We start from the raw sequence: 22,925 nt of genomic DNA on the forward strand, positions 1-22,925 counted from the left end.
CCCCCTGACCCACATAGACACACACACACTGTAGTACGCCCCTCACCCCCCACCCCTACCTCTCACCCCCTACCCCCTGACCCACTTAGACACACACACAATAGATTTGGCAAGAACAAGGTCAGGTCTACTGTGCTTCCTGGTTTTTGTGTTCTCTGGGACACAATGAATCTATTCATAAAAAATGTGTATGTTGAAGTCTGTCGGTGTGTCAGTACTAAGAGCCAGGCTTTGGGCTAATGTATTAGCTAGCTTTTCCATTTCCATGAAAATGTATAGATTGTCAGGGGAAAGGCTTATGTGAACCCATAGTTTTGGAACTTTGAGCCCGTGGCCCTGCATTCATTGCTCTTGGTCCTGTGAGGCAACTCCTTCCTCACCACAAAGGGGAATGTGGTAGAGTAATTCTGCTTACCTCACGGTTGCTGGGAAACAGAAATGGACAAGGTTGGGGTTCAAAATCTGCCCACGAGGACACCCCCTTCAGCACCTAGTTCCTTTCTGTGAGGCCTTGTCTCTGAAGGTTCCAGCACATCTCAATGGTGCCATAGGCTGGGAGTCCTTTTTCAATGTATTCGTTTTAGAGAATGGTCCACGTCTTTAGCACAGCAGCTGAGGGATGCAGGTGGGTGGTAGGGCTGCTGTAAATGTGTGCGAACCTGGGTTAAATCCCCACGTGTTCTCCTGGCCTGAGGGATGCAGGTGGGTGGTAGGGATGCAGGTGGGTGGTAGGGTGTGCTGCAAATGTGTGCAACCCTGGGTTCAGTCTCCATGTGCTCTCCTGGCCTGCTAGAGGGTGATTGCAGTGCCTGTGTACTGGCTGTGCCAACTTGACACAGGCTGCAGTTGTCACAGAGAAAGGAGCTTCAGTTGGGGAAATGCCCCCATGAGATCCAGCTGTATGGCATTTTCTCAATTAGTGACCAAGGGTGGGAGGGCCCATTGTGCGTGGTGCCATCCCTGGGCTGGGAGTCTTGGTTCTATAAGAGAGCAGGCTGAGCAAGCCAGGGGAAGCAAGTCAGTAAGGAACATCCCTCCATGGCCTCTGCATCATCTCCTGCTTCCTGACCTGCTTGAGTTCCAGTCCTGACTTCCTTTGGTGATCAACAGCAACGTGGAAGTGTAAGCCGAATAAACCCTTTCCTCCCCAACTTGCTTCTTGGTCATGATGTTTGTGCAGGAGTGGAAACCCTGACTAGGACAGCCTGGGAGGGGGCTTCGGAGGGAGGTTGTGTTCTGACTCCCACTGAGGGGACACAGCCATAAAAGTTCCTTGCTGGGCACTGGACTTGCCGGCTGCTTGATTTTGAATTTCCCAGTCTCTAAACTGAGAGATAAGTTTATACTATTTATAAGTTAGCAAGTCTATGGTATTTTTGTTTTCTTCAGTGTGCTTTTGAGATAGGGTCTCATGTAGCCCAGACTTGCCTTGACCTTGCTTTGCAGCCAAAGATGACCTGGATCTTTTGACCTTCCTGTCTCTACTTCCCAAGCATTAACATGGCAGTTGAACTCAGCACAGCCTGGTTTGTGAGGTACTGGGGAATCAAACCCAGGACCCTACGCATGCTAGGCAAGCGCTCTACCAGCTGAGCCCCATCCCGGTTTGTGATATTCATTGCAGTGAAGGGATTGAGATGCCCTCCTTTCCTTGACTGCTTGTTTTTCTTGCTGGTGATTCATGACACTTCCTCCCATCCAGGCACACTCGGGATGGCTCTCCATGACATGCTCCCAGACCCACACCAGTGCTCTCTGTGCCCTTCTGCACTGCAGGAGCCTGGACACTTGCCTTGGGCAGTCTGCTGTCAGACCTCTGTAATGTGTGCCGCTCAGTCTGCAGAAAAACAGTAAACAAGAGGGAATTTCCTGGCCTGCCCCCAATGTGGCGGGAACTCTGAGCAGTCTGAGGAATCCTAGCACCTCAGTCATTGATGCCAGCCCACTGTTGGCTAAGCACCCGTGGGCCCCCAAGCCCTCAGCACTAGTATCGAGACCTTCTCCAGCTTCGATCTTAGGCAGGACGGACAGGTAAGGACACCTCTCCCTGATGTATGCTTAGCCACCAGTACAGAGAAAGAACTTCACTGAAGAACCACCTCAGTGAACCTGGGGCAGGATGTGAGGGAGAGAAAGAAGGAAGAGCAGTTGGGAGTGGGGGAGGGAACTTGGGTAGACTGGGCAGGCCAACCCAGGAAGGAGCAGCAGAGAATTCCCAAGGTCCAAATGCAGGGAAAACATACTAGCCCACACACTGTTTCTGGTCATCGGGCCCTATGGCTCTCTCCTGGCATTTTCTGCCTGGGCCTTGCATTCCTGCTGGGCTGGGTGGGCCTGCTGCAGGGACACCCCCAGTGCTTGGATTATGGCCCACCCTTCCGTCCTCCTCAGCGCCTGGACTTTTGCTCTGACTATGACTCCTTTGGCTGCTGTGATCAGCGCAAGGACCGCCGCATCGCTGCCAGGTACTGGGACATCATGAGCTACTTTGACCTGAAGGGCCACGAGCTGTGTGGAGGTTACATTAAAGACATCCTTTGCCAGGTGGGTCTGAGTGTAAGCCGAGGAGGAGGAGGAGGAGGAGGAGGAGGAGGAGGAGGGAGGGAGGGGTTGGAGAGAGCCAGTTTGGAAAGGTGATTTGTGGCTTTAGGGTATTTGGCTGAACACTGATGGATCCTGGAGTAGGTAGGAGGCTTCTCCCAGGTGCCTCCCTGGAGAGCCAGAGGTGAGGGTGTGCCCTGGTTCTCCATACTCTTCCCTCTGGGCTTTTTCTCCAGACAACAGAGATTGAAAGAGGTGTTCACCAGGTTCTCAGTGCAGCTGCTCCTAAGCTGGATGCAGAGAGCCTCAAGTTGCTGGTAGGAAATGACCCAGAGTTTCTCTTCTCCAGGCTCAGCAGCAGCCAAAATCCACAGGCAGAAGTCGCCTTAGCTGAGCTGAGCTTGTAAATGAGAAGGTACAGGCTGCCAGGCACTCACACGAGCACGCACCCAATGAGGAGCTTCTGTAAGAAAGCAGCTTAGGAGTTCTGCAGACGAGACCCCCAACCCCCGCCACAACCAAAGCCCCCAAGGCAAAACACCCCTTCAGGCAGGTGCCAACCCTCCACCCCACCCCCGCCCACTGCACAGTGCATACATGCCACAGGGATGCTGTGCCCAGCTCTTTGGTCCTTGTAGGCAGGATGGAGACAGACATCCTGGAGCATTTTAGTGCTAGTATGTGGCTGTCCCTAGGTATCTTTATCCCACCACGGCCACTGATTCCGAGTAGATGGCTCTCCTCAGCTCTATGCGCAGGCACAGACAGCTTAGGCAGGAATCAGTGCAGTAGCACTCAGAGGATAGACACCTGGGTGGCACCACCGTGGGCTGTGTTCTCAGGGCAGGGCACCATCCCTCAGGTGTTTCCTGGAAATTTAACTCTGAGATGAGCAACGGGTGTGCATGTGTGCGTGTATGCGTGTGTGCATGCGTGCGTGCATGTGTGTGTTCGCGTGTGTGTGTGTGTGTGTGTGTGTGTGTGTGTGTGTGTGTGTGTGTGTATTGGCTGGAGGTCAGTGTTAGGTGTCTTCTATCTCTCTTTACCTTGTTTGGGACAGGGCTTATAAAACTTGAATCGCCTTGATTCAGGTAGGATGGCTGGCCTGCCAGCTCCAGAGCTTCCCTGACTCTGGCCCAGTGCTGTGGCTCTGGCTGTGGTCCAAAGTGCCAGGCTGGGATCCAAATGCAGGTCCTCCTGCCTACGAACAAGCACATTAGTAGCTGAGCTCGGCCTCAGTGCGCGAGCTTTTCAGAGCAGCGTGGAAATTTTATTTCTGAGATGTCCTCCGCTGAAAATCTCGCTCCCTTCCCGTCTCCTCTCGGATCCACAAAGTCACATTTAGCTGCTCTCTTGTTTTATGAACCTGAAGAGTAATAAACCCATCTACTTGCTGACATAGATAAGGCCACTTCCCAGCACCGTGGTATCCTGACAGTGCTGCTGCAGACTGTCGCGACCCCCACCCGTCTGGATCATATGCTGGCTTCTGGTCCCAGGACCTCTTGATTAAACGGCATCAGGGTTAATTACAGCGCCGTGTATGACCGATTTCCGTAGTGCTTTTCTGAACCCTAGCAAGTGTGAACTGCTTGAGAACTCAAGTGTACCCTTTGCCCACCGCTGCTTGTGGGGTCCGCCCACGGGAGAGGTGCAATGCTAACACGGTAGCGGTAGCCACTTTTGGGACCAAATCTCCCTACCGTGGAGAAACACTGGTTTGGTTCCCGAGCTGAGTCAAAACAACTTTGCAAGCTCTAAACGGCTGCCTAAGGGTGTGCCAGGGTGACGGTTATATCTCCGCAGCCAGCTTCTGTTCACAAACATTTCCTTATTTTACCTTCATACGCTATTTTCCGCTCTCCAGCAGATGGACCTGGGCAATCTGACACTCAGGCGAGTGGGTCCTCTCGCTTTGTACCGGCTCCTTTGACATGTAGCCTCGGTTGACATGAACTAGGCAGTCTGAGGGGTGGTGCTGTGCATCTCTGGGCTTCTTTGCTTCCCGCAGTCTCGTAATCAAGGGCTTGCCCTCTCATATCCAGCCAGGTTAAGGAGAATAGTGGGATTCTAATACACACGTAAGTGCTGCTGGTCCCTTTATGAGTGACTCTAGTCAGTCACTCAGGGTACTTGGCTGTGAGAGCTGTCAGTGATCTGGGGTGCTTGGCTGACAGACTCACCTCTACCCTACTGCTCCAGATTCATTCTCTCTCTCTCTCTCTCTCTCTCTCTCTCTCTCTCTCTCTCCCTCCCTCTCTCCCCCTCTCTCCCCGAGACAGGGTTTCTCTGTGTAGCCCTGGCTGTCCTGGAACTCACTCTATAGACCAGGCTGGCCTTGAAATCCACCTGCCTCTGCCTCTCAAGTGTTGGGATTAAAGGTGTGAACTACCATTGTCTGGTGTGAGATTCTCTCCTTTAAACTGGACGTTGGTTACTTTTATATCGCTGTGATGATAAAGGTGACTTGTTAAAAAAATAAAAACAAAAAACCAACAAAAAACCATTTAATGTGGCTTACGGTTTCAGAGGGTGAGAGTCCATGATGTGGGAGTGAAGGAACACCCGAGAGCTCACCTCTTGATCTACAACCAGGAGGCACAGAAGTGCAGGCATGCTGGGAAGTGCAGGAGCCTTTTGAAACCCCACAGCCCACACCCAGGGACACATCTCCTCCAACAAGACACAATACTTCCTAAACCTAAACACTCCTACTGATTAGTGACCAAATCCTCGACTATATGAATGAGCTAATGGGGCTATTCTCTCTCAAACCAACTGCCCTTTTCATCTTCTGTTATCACTGCAGTGGCCTCTGTCTGTTATCACTGCAGGGGGCTGAGGATCCACCCACAGAATTCTGCTGTTTCCTGAAATTGCTGCAGTCTAGGAGGTAAAATAGTAGCTACTCGTTTGGACATTTAATCCTTGTATACTTTTGTGTAGGACAGCCTCTTTACTGAAAAACTAGAATTGTGCTTCCTGCACGGTGCCTTGCTTATATCAAACATGAATATCTAATGTGTGAAGAAATCACTAAGCACCTTAACCTATGGGAGAGAAATATCAAATAGCCATTTTGATTATATACATTTGAATTGTTAAGTGTTTTAAACACAAAGGAGCATAGACTATGAACTACTAACACTAAGTACCTAGATTTAACAGACGAGGAACTTTGTCATGTTTCACCTTCAGAAAAGGGAGGATTGAAAAATGCAATACCATTTTCCTTATAAAATATTCTCCCAGGGATGGAGAGGCGCTTCAGTGGTGAAGAGCACTTGCTGCTCTTATAAAGGACCAGGGTTCTGATCCTAGCACCCACATGGTGGCTCACAAGCATCTGCAGCTCTGATGCCCTCTTCTGGCCTCTGCAGATGCCTGCATAATACACATGGTGCACATAAACTCATATAGACTTTCACATATATATATTATATATATATATATATATATATATATATATAAAAAGAGAAATCTATTAAAATTCATCATTTAATATATAATCATAGGTGGGCTGGAGAGATAGCTCAGCGGTTAAGAGCACCGACTGCTCTTCCAGAGGTCTTGAGTTCAATTCCCAGCAATCACATGGCAGCTCACAACCATCTGTAATGGGGATCTATGCCCTCTTTGGTGTGTCTGAAGACAGTGACAGTGTACTCCCATACATGAAATAAATCTTTTTTTAAAAAGGAACAAAGCTAGTGACAGTTGTGATACTTGTGCAAGATCTAACAGCCTGTCACAGAAAGGGGGGGTGTCTCATGGAAGCCTGTTCCTCAGGATTTTTTTCTAGTTATAGTAGAACATGGAGGGAGAGACATTTTCCTCAATGGTATAATCATAAATAAGGTTCCTTGCTCCTGTAAACAAACCCTCATTCATTTTGCAAACAGATCTAAAAAACTCATTGGGTTTCATACACACACACATGGGTGCATGAGCGTGCACACACACACACATACAAACACACATGTGCACGTACACATGTATTTATTGTCCACAATAAATAGGGTGCTTGTTGTTAAGGAGATTGGTGAGAATGGGAAGGGGACAGAAGATGTGTTGTGAGTTATGATAAAATGTGACATTAAAAGTCATAAAGAAACCCATTATTATATACAACTTAACCCATGCTCACACACATTTTATGTAAGGGTTTTTCTCCAGGTGCATTAACTGTATCAGAAATTTGGGTTCTACAGAAACGATTATCAACCATCTGTCCACAAGCTTCCGGAATGCTGACACTCTACTACACTGCTTCTCGGTTTTCTCTGCTTGCTCACATTGATCAAGCATCCCATTCTTTTTTCCAGGAGTGCTCTCCCTACGCAGCTCACCTCTATGATGCCGAGAACCCTCAGACACCACTCCGGAACCTTCCGGGCCTCTGCTCTGACTACTGCTCTGCCTTCCACCGCAGCTGCCACTCGGCTATCTCCTTGCTAACCAATGACCATGGCTTCCAGGAGTCCCATGACGAAGATGGTGCTCGCTTCTGCCACCTCCTCAACCTCCCTGACGAGGACTACTGCTTCCCCAATGTCCTGAGGAACGATCAACTCAACCACAACCTGGGAGTGGTGGCTGAGGACCAGCAGGGCTGCCTGCAGCTCTGCCTGGCTGAGGTGGCCAATGGCTTGAGGAACCCCGTGTCCATGGTCCACGCTGGGGATGGCACCCACCGCTTCTTTGTCGCTGAGCAGGTAGGAGTGGTGTGGGTCTACCTCCCTGACGGGAGCCGCCTGGAACAGCCCTTCCTGGATCTCAAGAGCATCGTGCTGACCACGCCGTGGATCGGGGATGAGAGAGGCTTTTTGGGCCTTGCTTTTCACCCCAAATTCCGCCACAACCGCAAGTTCTATATTTATTATTCATGCCTGGGCAAGAGGAAGGTGGAGAAAATCCGGATTAGTGAGATGAAGGTCTTCCAGTCTGACCGCAACAGAGCGGATCCCAAATCAGAGAGGTGAGACAATCCCATGAGAACCGAAACTATGCTCCCAAATGATGCCTCTCCATTCTTGGGGTGGTAGTGAAGGATGAGACTGGCTTCCGGGTGCTAGACTAAAATGTTAAGAAAACAGGGTTGACAGATAGTGCTAAGTTGCTCTTGCAGAGGACCTGTGTTCAGTGCCCCAGCACCCACACAGCATCACAACCCTCTATAATTTCAGTTCTAGGGAGATGACTCCCGCTTCTGGCAGCTGCTGGTAATGCATGCAGGTTGGTGCACAGGGGGAAAAAATGCACATAAAAATGTCAAGGAAAGCCACTTCTGATGAATGAGAACAACCTGGGTAACTTCAGAGTGAAGCTTCTTTACCTAACCTAGTTAGAGCCATGCTTGCTCGTGTTTACAAAGGGCTGGCTGCCAAGAGGGATTTTAGAGTGATTATAGATAATACATTAAATACAGCAGTAGCCTCTAATTGTGTGGGAACTAGCTACCAGACCCTTTACCTACAGTGTGAGATTTCCAATGCTTGTCTAGTTGATGCTCTGGTTTCATTCTGTCGCTGTGACAAGGTAGAGGAGGGAGGATTTATTTAGCTTATACTTCCCTGCCACAGTCAGTCACCAAGAGAAGGCAGAGCAGGACCCCAGTAAGATCTTGAAGGTGGGTCTGCTTGCTATTCCATAGAGCATCCCCTTTGGCTGAGAGACTCACCTCACAGGTCTAGGTACAGCAGGAGCAACAGAGGAGGCTGCTTGGTAGCTGGTTCCCACTCAGCAAGCTTCCTTGTGTGGTCCAGGACCAGCTGTCTAAGGCTATTAGTCATTGTGGTCGTGGGAGACTGAAGCCAGGCTGGGCTAACTTTGCAGATCTTGGTGGCTTGGACCAGCCAACCTCTGGGTGTCTCAGCCATGTTAAAGCCCAATGCGTAGTTTCTTTTTCTCTTCCAGGGTCATTTTGGAGATCAACGAGCCAGCCTCCAACCACAATGGCGGACAGCTTCTCTTTGGCCTGGATGGCTATCTGTACATATTCACTGGGGACGGAGGGCAGGCTGGGGATCCGTTTGGCAAGTTTGGAAATGCTCAGAACAAGTAAGCTGTATGGAGGGCTGTACCCCTGTCCCTTTCACGTGCACCCCTGGCACAATGCTCCTCTGCATAGAGTCAAACTTAGAAGATCTAATCCCTCCCACTGCAGCCAGTGAGAGGAGCCTTTGGGTTACTTTACTATCAATAATACATATGGAACACTGTGCTAATATAAATGCTTAATGTGGCCGGACAATGGTAGTACACACCTTTAATCCCAGCACTTGGGAGGCAGAGGCAGGTGGAGCTCTGTGAGTTTGGGGCCAGCCTGATCTACATAGTGAGTTCCAGGACAGCCAGGGCTACAGAGTGAGACCCTTCTTCAATAAATAAATAAATAAATAAATAAATAAATAAATAAATAAATAAATAAGCAAGCTATCATAATGTTGTGTAGAAAATAATTTTAAACTCTAGGACAACAACCATGTAATTTGACTTACGTCTCAGTATACCTCAGGCTCTGTGCGAGGCCCAGAGACACAGAAGTCAGTTAATAAGAGCTGAGATATATTGAGTGCCACAGAGTTGACAGTGACTGCCTCTCTCATTATCCTTGCTTAAAGGGTGAGGAAATTTTAATCCATTTTAATTGTTATGCCATTAGTACCAGCCTACTCTAAACATGTATGAAAGAGTCCTATGTAGGGATTATGGTTCCCAGTTTTCCTAACACGAAAAAGACAGAACCTGTGACTTGGACACTGGTATGAGAGCCTGTCTTAGTCAGGGTTTCTATTCCTGCACACACATCATGACCAAGAATCAGTTGGGGAGGAAAGGGTTTATTCAGCTTACACTTCCACAGTGCTGTTCATCACCAAGGAAGTCAGGACTGGAACTCAAGCAGGTCAGGAAGCAGGAGCTGATACAGAGGCCATGGAGGGATGTTCCTTACTGGCTTGCTTCCCCTGGCTTGCTCAGCCTGCTCTCTTATAGAACCCAAGACTACCAGCCCAGNGATGNCACCACCCACAAGGNGNCCNCNNCNCTTGACCACTAATTGAGAAAATGCCTTACAGCTGGATCTCATGGAGGCATTTCCCCAACTGAAGCTCCTTTCTCTGTGATAACTGCAGCCTGTGTCAAGTTGATACAAAACTAGCCAGTACAGAGCCCGTTGGAGCCATCTGTGCAGCCTGTCAGGGTTGCCGTATCCTGCCCTTTGCACAAGCACTCCCACTAGTGCTAGGAGTTAATCACACTAAGCTGGTATCTGCTGAATACTGTCATTCAGGGATTTCATTAGTTACCACATGCATGCCTGCCCATGAAATATATTATCACACCAGCAGTGCGATACAACATCACAGCCCAGCACTCGAACTCATTAGAAGAGCCTCTCAAAAGAAAAAAAAAAGTTTGTTTTTCCCCTCTGAGCATTCTGCTCTCTGGGAAAAAAAATAAAACCATTACTTATTTTCAAGTTTATAGTACTAGGCCAAATTGGAGAGCACCCATCATTAAGATGGTGGCATACGCCTTTAATCCCAGCACTCGGGAGGCAGAGGCAGGCAGATTTCTGAGTTCGAGGCCAGCCTGGTCTACAAAGTGAGTTCCAGGACATCCAGGGCTAAACAGAGAAACCATGTCTCGAAAAAGAAAAAGACAAAAAAGATAGAACGCCAAAGCTTCAGAGTAGCGAGGGTCATGTGGTACGGGATTGGGTAATGCGCTCTAGTAGAGCTCTCTGAGGCAGAGATGAGGGAGTCTTAAACATCTCTTATATATTTAAAAGAACCAGGTTGGTCACTCTCCCCTGCGGGGTTCCTAGCAGTCTCTTAGGGGTCACTCTCCCCTGCGGGGTTCCTAGCAGTCTCCTGAGTGAGTCACTTTCCTCTGCAGGGTTCCTAGCAGTCTCCTGAGAGAAGTCAGCTCTCAGCGGCCTGCCTGATCCTCTCTTCTGGCCTTTCTGACTTGTATCCTTGCTCACCCGGCCTCTTTCTTGCCATCTTGTCTTTCAGAAGTTCTCTGCTGGGGAAAGTGTTAAGGATTGATGTGAACAGGGCAGGCGTGGATGGCCAGCGGTACCGAGTGCCCCTGGACAATCCGTTTGTCTCTGAGCCAGGTGCCCACCCTGCCGTCTATGCCTACGGGGTCAGAAACATGTGGCGCTGTGCTGTGGACCGAGGAGACCCCGTCACACGCCAGGGTCGAGGTCGGATGTTCTGTGGGGATGTGGGCCAGAACAAGTTTGAGGAAGTCGACCTCATAGTTAAAGGCGGGAACTATGGCTGGAGAGCCAAGGAAGGGTTTGAATGTTATGACAAGAAACTTTGCCATAACGCGTCCTTGGGTAAGTAGGGTGCTGTCTGGGTGGCTTCTGAGTGAGTTGGCTGGGTTGGCAGGGGAGATAGGCAGAGACAACCTGAATATTCTGAGGGTCGTCTCCACGGTAGCTTGTTGGATTATGGGATGGCACCTCTCTGCTGCCCCAATCAGGTACACCAGAGGCACTTTGGAGACACTTGTTTGAAAGTCAGTCCCTGCTGGTCAGTAGTAGTTGCCTAGCTAGAATTCCTTGAACCCATGACCCTCCAGCCTTAGCCAACTACTTGCCGGGAACACCCAGCCCTTTCTTTTTATACAAACCCTTCTCTCTAGCAATTTCCTTTGCTGAGGTCACTGGAACACTTGCTCTGTTTTACGGAATGGAAAAATGAAGCCAACTGATATTGATTGGGGCCGGTGAGATGGCTCAGGATAGATATGCTTGACATCAACCTTGGCGAGCAGAGTTGATCCTGGGACCCACGTGATGGAAAACCAGCTCCTGAAAGCCGTCCTCATCGCAAATGCTCTCACACATAAATGCAGTACTTTTTTTTTTTTTTTTGGTTTTTTCGAGACAGGGTTTCTCTGTGTAGTCCTGGCTGTCCTGGAACTCAATTTGTAGACCAGGCTGGCCTCGAACTCAGAAATCCGCCNTTTCTCTGTGTAGTCCTGGCTGTCCTGGAACTCAATTTGTAGACCAGGCTGGCCTCGAACTCAGAAATCCGCCTGCCTCTGCCTCCCAAGTGCTGGGATCAAAGGCGTGCACCACCACGCCCGGCTTAAAAGACCATATGATTCATATGGTGTATGCCAGCCACATGCATTTACATTTTGGGTGAGCTGATCACAGAGACTGGCTAGTACTTTAAAGAAGTTACTTGAGTGGCTTCGAGGCATACTATTTTAAGAACTACTGGTAGGGCAAACTTGGTGGCTACATGGGCTTTAAAAATAGTCTCCCAGTTGGAAAATTCTGCTAAAATGGTATCCCTCATACACATGAGGAAGAAAGCAGGTACCTCAAAATCATCAATCAAGATGTTGGGGAGCCCCACTTACTTCAAAGGTAGAGACTGATGGCCACCCCCACTTCCCCTGATCCTCCTTTTGAGACAGGGTCTCATATAACCCAGCCTGGCTTATGACTGTTGACCCTTCTGTCTCCACCTGTGCCTCAAGACTTCTGGTATATCTGCCCCGAGAGCCTAATCGGGGAACCAGGTGTTGGGGAGGGGATTTGGGGGTCGAGATAACAGTTTAACAGGAAGCTTGCATCCATGATTGATCTGCTGAGGAAAACAAAGGATTCCATTGCCAGTCTCACTAATGACCCAAAACTAAATAATACAATTGCATTGAGAAGCCCACTTTTGATTCCTTAGAACTATCCACTCAGGCTGTGATCTTCACTTCTTTGTTTTATTTTTTTTTCCCTTGGTCCTGCCAGATGACATTCTGCCCATCTATGCTTATGGCCATGGGGTAGGAAAGTCAGTCACTGGAGGGTATGTCTACCGTGGGTGTGAATCCCCCAATCTCAATGGACTCTACATCTTCGGGGACTTCATGAGTGGGTAAGGAAGTAATTATTTATTTGTTCTCTTTTACTTTTAAAGATTTATTTATTTTATGTATATGAGTATACTGTAGCTGTCTTCAGACACACCAGAAGAGGGCATCAGATCCCATTACAGATGTTGCTGGGAGTTGAACTCAGGACCTCTGGAAGAGCAGCCAGTGCTCTTAACCTCTGAACCATCTCTCTAGCCCCTGTTTTTGTTTTTTGCTTGTTCTGAGGCAGGGTTTTGATATTTCTGGCCAACCTGCAGCTTACCATGTAGAACAGATAGGTCTCACACTCAAGGCAATTCTCCTGTCTCTTAGAGGCGTGCTTCACCATGCTCAGCACTAGTACTCGGGGATCCTTGCTGCTAGGAGGGAAATAAAACTGTGGAGTGGAAAATATGGATTCCTACAACATAAGGCTTTACTTTTCATCCAGCCGACTTATGGCTTTGCAGGAAGATGGGAGAACTCAGAAATGGACAAAGCGAGACATCTGCTTGGGCAACTCGACCTGCGCCTTCCCGGGGCTGATCAGCGCGTACAGCAGGTTCATCATCTCCTTTGCTGAAGATGAAGCGGGTAACCCCTGCTGTTTGATTGCTCTTCCTTAACCTCGGGTATCAGCTGCGCATGTCTTGTCATTTAAGCAGTCACTGCCACTTCTGTCATGACAATCCTTGAGAGAGTTTCACAGCACACTGAGTAATGAGTAACCATAGCACCCAGGAGATGCAGTCGCTATTTTCAGTGTCATGGGGGGGGGACAGATTGATTGTTGATTGTTCCCCCAACCCCCAACCCCTGTCCTTGTGAGGGACTGTGGTCTCATCTCTGACTTCGGAGAGGTCTGTGTCCTCCCCATCAGCTGCTTTTAGTCTGAGATGATTAGGAGAGTGTGGTCAAGGCCCCAGTGGGCCAGGCTAAATGTGCAGCCCATTCTTATCCTCTTGGGCGCTCTAAGAGGAGAGGTGTGCTTACTGATTGGGTTAGGGTCTTCCTGACTCTGCCAAGAGTATGTAAGGAAAGAGACTTGCTGGATGTAAAAGGTGTGTGTGTGTGTGTGTGTGTGTATGTGTTAGCAAGAGCAAGGTATATGGTTATTTTACAGACGACACCATGTGCATTCTGAGTGCATCATTGACCATTGAAGACAAGGTTTGTGTACATGTCTAAGGAACATGTATGATGCTAAAAATAGATAACCAGAGAATTCATTTTTAAAAAGGAGATTTATTTATTTTATGTACATGAGTACACTGTTACTGTCTTCAGACACACCAGAAGAGGGCATCGGATCCCATTACAGATGGTTGTTAGCCACCTTGTAGTTGCTGGAAATTGAACTCAGGACCTCTGGAAGAGCAGTCAGTGTTCTTAACCATTGAGCCATCTCTCCAACCCCCAGAGAGTTCATTTTCAGTCTCAGTATTCTATTAGTTAATGTTTCAATTTGAAAGGTTAAAGTTTTAAATTTTAAAGAAATTCCATTTTGTTTCCCTAAGTATGCACAGTATCTTTTTGTCTAACCATTGCTTAGGTGGTAACAAAGGCAATAAGATGATGTCACAGGCTGGGGATGTAGCGCAGTTGCTAGAGTGCCTGAGGCCCCGGGCTCATATCTGTAATATTGTATTTAGGACTGGAGGCAGGGGAATCCAGAAATTCAAGGTTATTCTTGGCTTATGGGGAATCTGAGACTAATCTCAAAACACACACACACACACACACACACACACACACACACACAGAGAGAGAGAGAGACAGAGACAGAGAGACAGAGAGACAGAGACTGAAAAAGAGCAAAACCCAGTATCTCCAAGTGTCTCCCAAATACCTGAGATTCTTTATAAATGGACGGCCAGGGTTGGGAGAATCCGAGTTTAGCTCTTCTCACTCAGAGCCTCAGGGTGGCTTCACAGGACCCCATCTTGAGGAGGTAATAAAGAAATCCAGTCAGCCCCCTTTCCTCTCCTCTCAGCTAGCTGCTGGGTAGACAGTGACAGGAACATTCAACAGCAGCAGAGAATGGTGTGTGTTTTCTCTCCCTCAGATAAAGGTCAGATTAGACCGGATATAAAGTAATAAAGGTGGGTTTATTAGGAGGCAGCTCTCAGGTGGGCTAACCAGTCTCACAGGTGGAGGTTAGTGAAGTCACACATCCAGGCTGAAGCAAGGGGAGGAGAGGTGATGTACCAGCTAGGAGCTGGGATTGTATCCATACATGGCCCAGCACTGAGCCCCTGGGCGGGCACTCTTGGGTGGGTTGGCAGAAATGGGAGGGGAGGTTTTCTCAGTGTGGGCAAGGTTGGGGGAGGGAGGGAGATAGGGGTTTCCCCAGCTTGTGCAGGGGATGAGCAGGGGTCCCAGCCCAACAGAGGGTAACTTAGAAAATTCAAGAATTTCAAATAGAAAAAGTCTATGAGAGTTGCAAATTGGGAATCCAAACATTTAAAGGAGTAGAAAACAAACAAACAAACAAAAAAACCCCACAGGCTGGCAAGAGGCTGCTCAGGGAAGAGAGAATGGATCAGTGAAAGCCATTCATCCACCCTGGTGGGGCCTCTCTACTGGAACCTTCCAAAAGTGCTTCTCTGTGACACGGAATCCTGGCTTGGGAAGTTTGGTTCGCAGAGTCCGTAGATACCAGAAAAGGAAAAAGGCTGCCTTTGGAAATGATCACTTCTGGCAAACACAGCTAGTGTCCTATAGGATGGGGGACTGTGCCAAGGCTTTGCTCTGGGTCAGCCCAGAGGCCAGAGGCTGTCTCTAGGTGAGAGCCCTTCTCTTGTAAAAGCAGGCTCCCCACTGGGTCCTTTTCCTGTTCTTCCCACTGAGGCTCTTCCAGAGGAGAATTCTGTCTCCTGCTTCAGTTGCTAGCTTTGGCTAAGGTGTCTTTCTGTGAAACTGGACTGGAGCACTTAGACTTGACACTGGGTGTTAACTGAAGAGAGCCTAAGTGGATGGGGCTGGCCTGGAGCGATGCCGGGGCCATCTTGCGAGCTGGCCTGAGGAGGACGCTTGCGCAAGTCCCGCTGCATTCAAGTTAGCTTTCTGCCTGAAACAGACATGAAGGGGATGGCAAGATGGATCATCTGGTAAAGGTGCCACTAAGCCTGACACCCTGGATTCCATCCAGGGACTCAAGGAGAGATCTGCTTTCTGCAGCTTTTCCTCCAATCTCCACCCATGGGCCATAACACACACACCTCTCACATACCCAAAATTCACAAGTAAGATGTAAAATAGATACTCAAAATGTTAGCTTCATACCACTGGTAAAATTTTGTATTTTCTCCTAAATAGAGAACTGGAAGTTTTTGGCCTGTTTAGAACATACACATTACATAGTCTGTAGCCATATAAAGTAAACATGCAGTAAGATAGGCCCCGTGTCCCTCTTTGGAGCTCATGTGTGTTCTAGAAGTTTCCTGTCAGAGTGGCCTGAGTTTGTGTGACTATTGGAAGGCAGCTCATTTATCTGATGATGTCTGGTGGTGTTTGGTGTTCTGGTCAGATAGTCACGATTGGATCCAGAGACAGATGTGCTGACCCTCAGAACAGTTATAAACACATCTTCTATTAGTATGTGAAGCCACAGTGTCTACAATACTTGTTACTCTGGGTAGCAGACTCTTCAAGGCCTAAGATCCTCACACTGCAGAGAAACACATGGTCACTATTCTCCACAGATCTGGGGTACAAAGTTGTAGAACCGTCATGTTTGCAGCTTCACAACTGTCTTCTGTGAAGCCGACAAGAAGTCACATAAGCCTTGTGAATGAGTTGAATACCGCGTGACCCGCTAGCATTATGCTGGGTTGACAGAACCGCAGAGACACTTGCTCCAGAGATAAGAAAGAATAGAGGGCTGAAGAGATGGCCCAGTGTCAAGTGTCACCCTGCAAGCATGAAGACCCGAGTTCAGTTCCCCAACACTCAGGTATAAGCTGGGTGTGGTAGTGTGCTGTGACCTCGGTGCTGGAGAGGAAGAGGCAGGTGGACCCTGGTGCTCAGCAGCCAGCCAGCCAGCCCAGCCTGACCCTGTTTCAAACATAAGATGGTGAAGGGTCAAGGGAAACACTCAACGTCAACCCCTGGCCTCTGTATGTTGATGCATACGTGTGCACGTCACATATAAGTACACATACATATCCTCTGTCCCCTCCCCAGGACAAGCCACTATCAGTGTTGTTATTCCATGCTTCCTGCATCATGGTGACTCTCTTATGAGTGGATGACTATGGCGGGTGGGGGGGGCGGGGGAGGGTGTTACGTAGAATGGGAGGTCTCTCAGGGTAGCACAGCTCAGAAACGGTGTTATGAGAAATCATGTCTAGAATTACCCAGGTAGCTCTGGGGCTGAGGTCCATCCTCGACCACAGCCATGCATGGCGCAGATGACCGCCTGGTGAAAGGAGGTCGATTCTTCCACCAGAGGGTAATGTAGATGTTTTCTGAAAGCCAGGCAGGAAGGACTGGGAGGAAGCTCGGCTCTTTCTAAAAGTGATCCTGGAGGGTGTGGTTGGAGGGTGTGGTTGGAGGGTGTGGTTGGAGGTGTTTGGTATGGGGGTGTGGAGAGGAGCAAGAGGAGAGGCTGGAAGGGTGGGGATGGTCAGAAAGAAATCAACAATGCTGCCACCTGTCACCGAGGAAGAACATGCCAAAGCTAGGCTGACAGGAAACAGGGATGAAGGGACAGAGCAAAGTGACTGCCATCGGGCTGCAGCCTGCGCCTGAGAGCCTCACCCTTGTGGAATGGCGGGAGAAGGGGGTGGAGCTTCACCAAGGTGACATTTCTAGGAGAAAAGAGGGGACAGAGAACAGTCTGACAGATCCAGCAGCACACACACGGAGTGTCCTCCACTGGGCCTCCATCTAAGAGGTTCAAACTGTATTGGAGGCTCAAAGGTGAACTCCCCCCTCCCCCCCCCCCCCCAAGAAGCCTGCACCTGCATCCCAGTGCAGGGCTGGCTGTCAGGCATCCAGAGCTCACCCGTGGTGGTACAACACATTGGAACTGGTAGCTTCATTCAGTTGCTTTCTGTGTGTCCAGCCGTGTCAGCCCTGCTGATGTGGTGTTCTTGTTCCTGCCTCCTGTCTCCTTAGGGGAGCTGTATTTCCTGGCCACCTCCTACCCAAGTGCCTATGCGCCATACGGATCTATTTACAAGTTTGTTGATCCTTCAAGGTGAGAGTTGGTGCCATCATCTTCTCAGGAATTAGTTCACCGACAGATGTATAGACAAATTTCCCCCTCTGAGGCGGTTCCCTGACTTTGAGGCGTGGTTCGGTGGATATGTGACAAATAGATCTAACCATTTCTCAGAGCCCAGCATAGCTTCACCTAACAGCTGGGTTCTCCACCTGTGTGACCTCAGAAGTTCCTGGGGGGAGGTCTAGCTGGTCCCCAAGGCTATGCCTTAGATGTCCTCCTGACAAGTAGGGTGTGGGTTGCCACAGGGTGAGCCCTATCTGGGCATCCTTTGTCATTGCTGGTCCTCTGGCCTGGAGCTGTCCTGCCTTCAGAGTGCTCTGGTGAGGTGATCTAGCCTGGGGAGGGACTTCTCTTCCTGCTAATAGTTTCCAGGCTGAACCTAGTTCCCGCTCCCTTGGTTCCTTAATAGTTAAGTTTGGTTAGGAGATAATCCATCCCCTCTCTTTCCTAAGAACAGCCCGAGAAACCAAACACAGCCAGACAGAAACGGTTGGCTGCGAACTTTGTTGTTGGTTTTCTTGAGAGAGGAGTCTCATATTATAGGTTGGCCTAGAACTCATTTAGTCCTCTTGAACTCAAGGTAGTCCACCTGCCTCAGCCTCCTGAGTGCTGGGCTTGTAGATATGAGTCACAAAGCCTGGCTTTATACACACACACGTTGACAGAGTGTCGAGAGGACAGATACAGGCCTCAAGCCATGGCTAAGGAGACTGACACTGGGTAAGCTCAGCCACTGGCCATCACAGGGTGACAGTGACATCAGAGAGGGCCGGAGCAAATCCGGTGAACATGGAGAGAACTGGCTGGGAGGTTCCAGTTCAGTGTTCAAAGCCCCATTTGTTTCAAGCGTTGCACACAGGGGACATGCAACTTAACTGGAGGTGATGCTAGCTGGTAAGGTTGGGCCATGCTTAGCTTCTGTTCCCTTGTCCCTTTGGAGGGATTTTTCTTAAAGTGATTCATTATTTCCATTGCAACAATTATTACCACCATCATCATCATTATCACCACCATTATCACTACCACCATCATCACCACCAACGCCATCATCACCACCAACGCCATCATCACCACCATCACCGCCATCATCACCGCCATCACCACCATCATTACCACCATCACCACCATCATCACCATCACCACCATCACCATCACCGCCATCATCACCACCATCACCGCCATCACCACCATCATCACCACCATCACTGTCATCCCCATTATCTGCTCAGCACTTACTATCCGTTGGACCTTGTCCAAGTGTTATTTTTTTTTAACTCCATTTTTCACCAGTCACTTATGGTGTGCCAGGGACACAGCTCTCAGTTAACCTTCACTATTTCCCTGTGAGCCATTGAAAACCATTTTTTTTCATTTCATAGATACATACATTGAGGCTTTGTAAGATGTCCTGGGCTACTCTGATGTGGACCCAGTTGTGCCCGTCACCAGACCACATGCTGAGCTCCATTCCCTACTGCCTCCTGATGGCACTGGGGACCCTTTTTCCTCTCCATACAATGCACACTCCTGCCATAGCTACCCAGCTCATGGACAAGAAAGGGCCAAGCCCACTTTTTGTAAATATGCATCCCGAGGAGACCTCGATGTCTGACTTCACCATCTTGTGACACCGCCCTCTCTGCCCATGTTTATAGGCGAGCCCCACCAGGCAAGTGCAAATATAAGCCAGTGCCGGTGAGAACCAAGAGTAAGAAGGTCCGGTTCCGGCCACTCGCTGGTGAGTCCTTCCTGAGGTTTGGCTTAGTCATGGGTATAGCCACATCCTTAGCAAACACATGGTAATCCCCTGGGTGGAGGGTCAGACTTTCTTGGTCTTCTTCTTGTAATATTTATTTTATGTGTCTGTATGCACTGCCTGCATTTGCATATATGCACTGCATGTGTGCAGGAGCCTACAGAGCCCAGAATGAGGCTTCAGATGCCTGCTAACCGGGGTTCCTGTTGGTTGTGAACCACTGGGTGGTGCTGGGAACCGATCCGGGTCTTCAGCAAGAGCACATAGTGTTCTTAATGGCTGTCTTGAGCTCCAGGGGTCATAATTTCTCTCTAAAAAGGGTTATGAGGACTATTAATGTGTATCTCAGTGTATGCATCTCTTCTGCAGACCAGAATTAGTGGGATGCCTGTGTCTACCATGATCTGCTGTCCTCTAGTCATCTGTCCATCCATCCATCCATGCATGCATTCATATGTATTCATTCATTTGGTGATAATTATTCAGTATTTACTTTGTGGGAGGTTCTGTGCTAAGCCTGGAGATACAGCAACGGATACTCAACATCTCTGACCTATGCAAATTTGGAGTCAAATGGGAGGGGGACAGAGAGAAATCAGTTAGTTGTGAGGTTCTGGTTCGGAGGCTATGGAGGGTACTGTGAGGGAGCCTGAGGTGAGGAATACTTCAGGGTAAACCAGGGAGTCATGGAAGACTTAAGAGGCAGGATGCAATCTTAGGCAGACATCCCAGAATCACTTATCTCTGGCTGACCTCAATCCACAAAGGAAGGCATTTACTGCCAGGCTAGATAGGGCTATTAAAACAATATCAATACGAACAATTGATATCACAGTTCTCTTATGGCAAGCTGGGTGTGGTGGCACTCACAGTACCAGTTCCTCAGGAGGCTGAGATAGGAGGACTGCTTGAACCAGAGTTGGAGGCCAGCCCAGAGAACTCTGCCAGGCGCTGTGAGGTTCCTTAGGGCTCCCTTTACAGCTTCTTCCTGGGTTGTCCCTTCCTCATTGAATCAATGCTTACCTTCCAGCCACAGTCTTGGACTTGCTGAAGGAGGAATCACAGAAAGCAGCCCGAAAACCATCCAATGCAACCTTAACTTCTAGCTCAGACAGGGTTGCATCTCAGAAGGGCTCCCCCAAGAAACCAGCTTCTCCCCGAAGCAGCAAGAAAACACTCCGAAGGCCTGGTACCAAGAAGAAAAGCAGAGCGTGGTCCCCACGTCCCCAGGGCAAGAGGAAGCAGAATCTTGACAGCCGTGGTGGCGTGGGGATGAGACAGGCCGCAGGCAGAAGTCGCCCATGACCTCTTGGTCAACTTGGCCGATGAGACCTGAAATAGGAGAATGCTTCACTGAGTGTATACTGCTGTCCATACTGAGTCTGGGTCTCAGACAGTCAAGAAGCCTGGGTGGCAGTGGGTTGGGCAGGCCTGTTTTCTAGCCTGTGTGGTCTTTCCCTCCCTGGGAAATCTTGCTGTCTAATGAAGAAACACGAGCCTGGTCTGTGGGCAGCATTTCTGTGGAGAGCCCCCAGCCCACAGGACCTTGCACCTGGCTTATGGCATGTCCAGTGTGCATACCTGCCTGGCATCCCACCTGATAGCCTTTCTACCTGGGGTAATAAATTACCTTTGGCTTACACATATGCATCCTTTGATCTCAGTGTTTGGCGACGGGAAATCTAGCATGTTTCAGCCACATTGCTTTAACAGCTCGCTCTTCTCTCCTGCTGCCCATGACTGGCTCCTATGTAAGCCCTTTGGAAGATAGATGGTTCCTTTCTTTCCCCCAGACAGAAGCCTGAGAACTGAAGAGAAGCAGGCTCGGCTCTGATCCTCCTGCACTTGTCATTTGGGTTCAGCTAATGGCCAATAAACACAACTGCATTCCATTTGGGGGTCCTCTTTTTGCCCTCTCTGTATGCCTCATCTTGAAATCTCCTGATCTGGCTTAGCCTTGCTGTACAACTCTGTGGGAGATAAGGAAGGTGGGGGCTTCTTGACTGGACATCACAGCGAGGAAGTGTCACAGAGCAGCCAGGCAGAGCTCCATCTCAGAGCAGTACACCTGCCCCCGTGGGGCCTCGATGAAGGCCTGCAGCTTTTGAACGAAAGGAGGAATGGGGAACTATAGGGTGTGTGTGGAGGGGTGGTTGTGATGGTGGAGAGATGGCTCAGAAATCAAGAGCACTGACTGCTCTTCCAGAGGACTTGGGTTCAGTCCCAAGCACCCACAAGGCACCTTACAACTGCCTCTCACTCCAGATCCGGGGGAATCAGGTATACATGGGATATGTATGCATACATGCAGGCAAAATATCCCTACCCACTAAAAATATAACTAAGAGAGGGAGCAGGATTCTGGCAGGTCTCCAAATCAGGAATAACATCCAGGACAACCTGGATGATTAGTTTAAAGAGAACACAGTGTCGTGTACCAGGGCTGCGATGGCTTTTAGAGGTGGTGTGGGCACTGCTCTAATGGGGCTGAACGTACTCTGGAGGGGTTTTTCTCTTCCGTAGGTACACTCACTCCATCGATCGACACTCCTGAGCCTCTCCGCTTCTTGCTCTTCTATCTTTATGGAAGATTCGCAGTATTACCCGTCTCTTCTTGAACTCCATTTTCAGATCTTGTTTATCCACCCCTCCCCCTCTCCTAGGTTCACCCGCACCCCTTTCCTTATTAACACTTCTCACAAGGACTCTGCAGGTTAGAAGTATACTACAGGGTGTAGCTCTGAGATCTCAGACTTCTTTTTATTATTATTATTTTCTTCATTTACATTTCAAATGCTATCCCGAAAGTTCCCTATCCACCCCCCCCCCGCCCCTGCTCCCCTACCCACCCACTCCCACTACTTGGCCCAGGCCTTCCCTTGTGCTGGGTCATATAAAGTTTGCAAGACCAAGGGACTTCTCTTCCCAGTGATGGCCGATTAGGCCATCTTCTGCTAAATATGCAGCTAGAGACACAAACTCAGGGGGTACTGGTTAGTTCATATTGTTGTTCCACCTACAGGGTTGCAGCCCCCTTCAGTTCCTTGGGTACTTTCTCTAGCTCCTCCATTGGGGACCCTGTGTTCCATCCAATAGCTGGTTGTGAGCATCCACTTCGGTGTTTGCCAGGCACTGGCATAGCCTCACAAGAGGCCTCAATATCAGGGTCCCTTCAGCAGAATCTTGCTGGCATGAGCATTAGTATCTATGTTTGGTGGCTGATGATGGGATGGATTCCCGGATGGGGTAGTCTCTGGATAGTCCATCCTTTCATCTTAGCTCTAAATTTTGTCTCTGTACCTGTATCCTTTCATGAGTATTTTGTTCCTTATTCTAAGGAGGAATGAAGTATCCACACAATGGTTTTCTTCTGTTTTGCATAATGTATCTTCGGTATTCTAAGTTTCTGGGCTAATATCCGCTTATCAGTGAGTGCATATCTAGTGACTTCTTTTGTGATTGGGTTACCTCANTAAGGATGATATCCTCCAGATACATCCATTTGCCCAAGAATTT

General features: G+C 49.0%; 1 protein-coding gene across 2 annotated transcripts; it reads left to right on the top strand.

Moving 5' to 3' along the window:
- Positions 1–2,190: 2,190 nt before the first annotated feature.
- Hhipl2 (HHIP like 2) lies at positions 2,191–21,049 on the top strand. Of its 2 annotated transcripts, none has more exons than XM_021198879.1 (9): positions 2,191–2,544; positions 6,867–7,519; positions 8,458–8,601; positions 10,563–10,894; positions 12,320–12,446; positions 12,875–13,017; positions 17,545–17,626; positions 19,309–19,391; positions 20,440–21,049. In XM_021198879.1, exons 1-9 carry the CDS (start codon positions 2,227–2,229, stop codon positions 20,712–20,714), a joined length of 2,157 nt encoding a protein of 718 aa, XP_021054538.1. In that variant the 5' UTR covers positions 2,191–2,226; the 3' UTR covers positions 20,715–21,049. The 2 variants fall into 2 exon arrangements, with proteins under 2 accessions (XP_021054538.1, XP_021054539.1); XM_021198880.1 differs by lacking the exon at positions 2,191–2,544 and adding an exon at positions 2,824–2,956.
- The last annotated feature ends 1,876 nt before the right edge of the window (positions 21,050–22,925 follow it).

This window comes from Mus pahari, chromosome 5 (assembly GCF_900095145.1).
Source record: "Mus pahari chromosome 5, PAHARI_EIJ_v1.1, whole genome shotgun sequence".
NCBI lineage: Eukaryota > Metazoa > Chordata > Mammalia > Rodentia > Muridae > Mus > Mus pahari.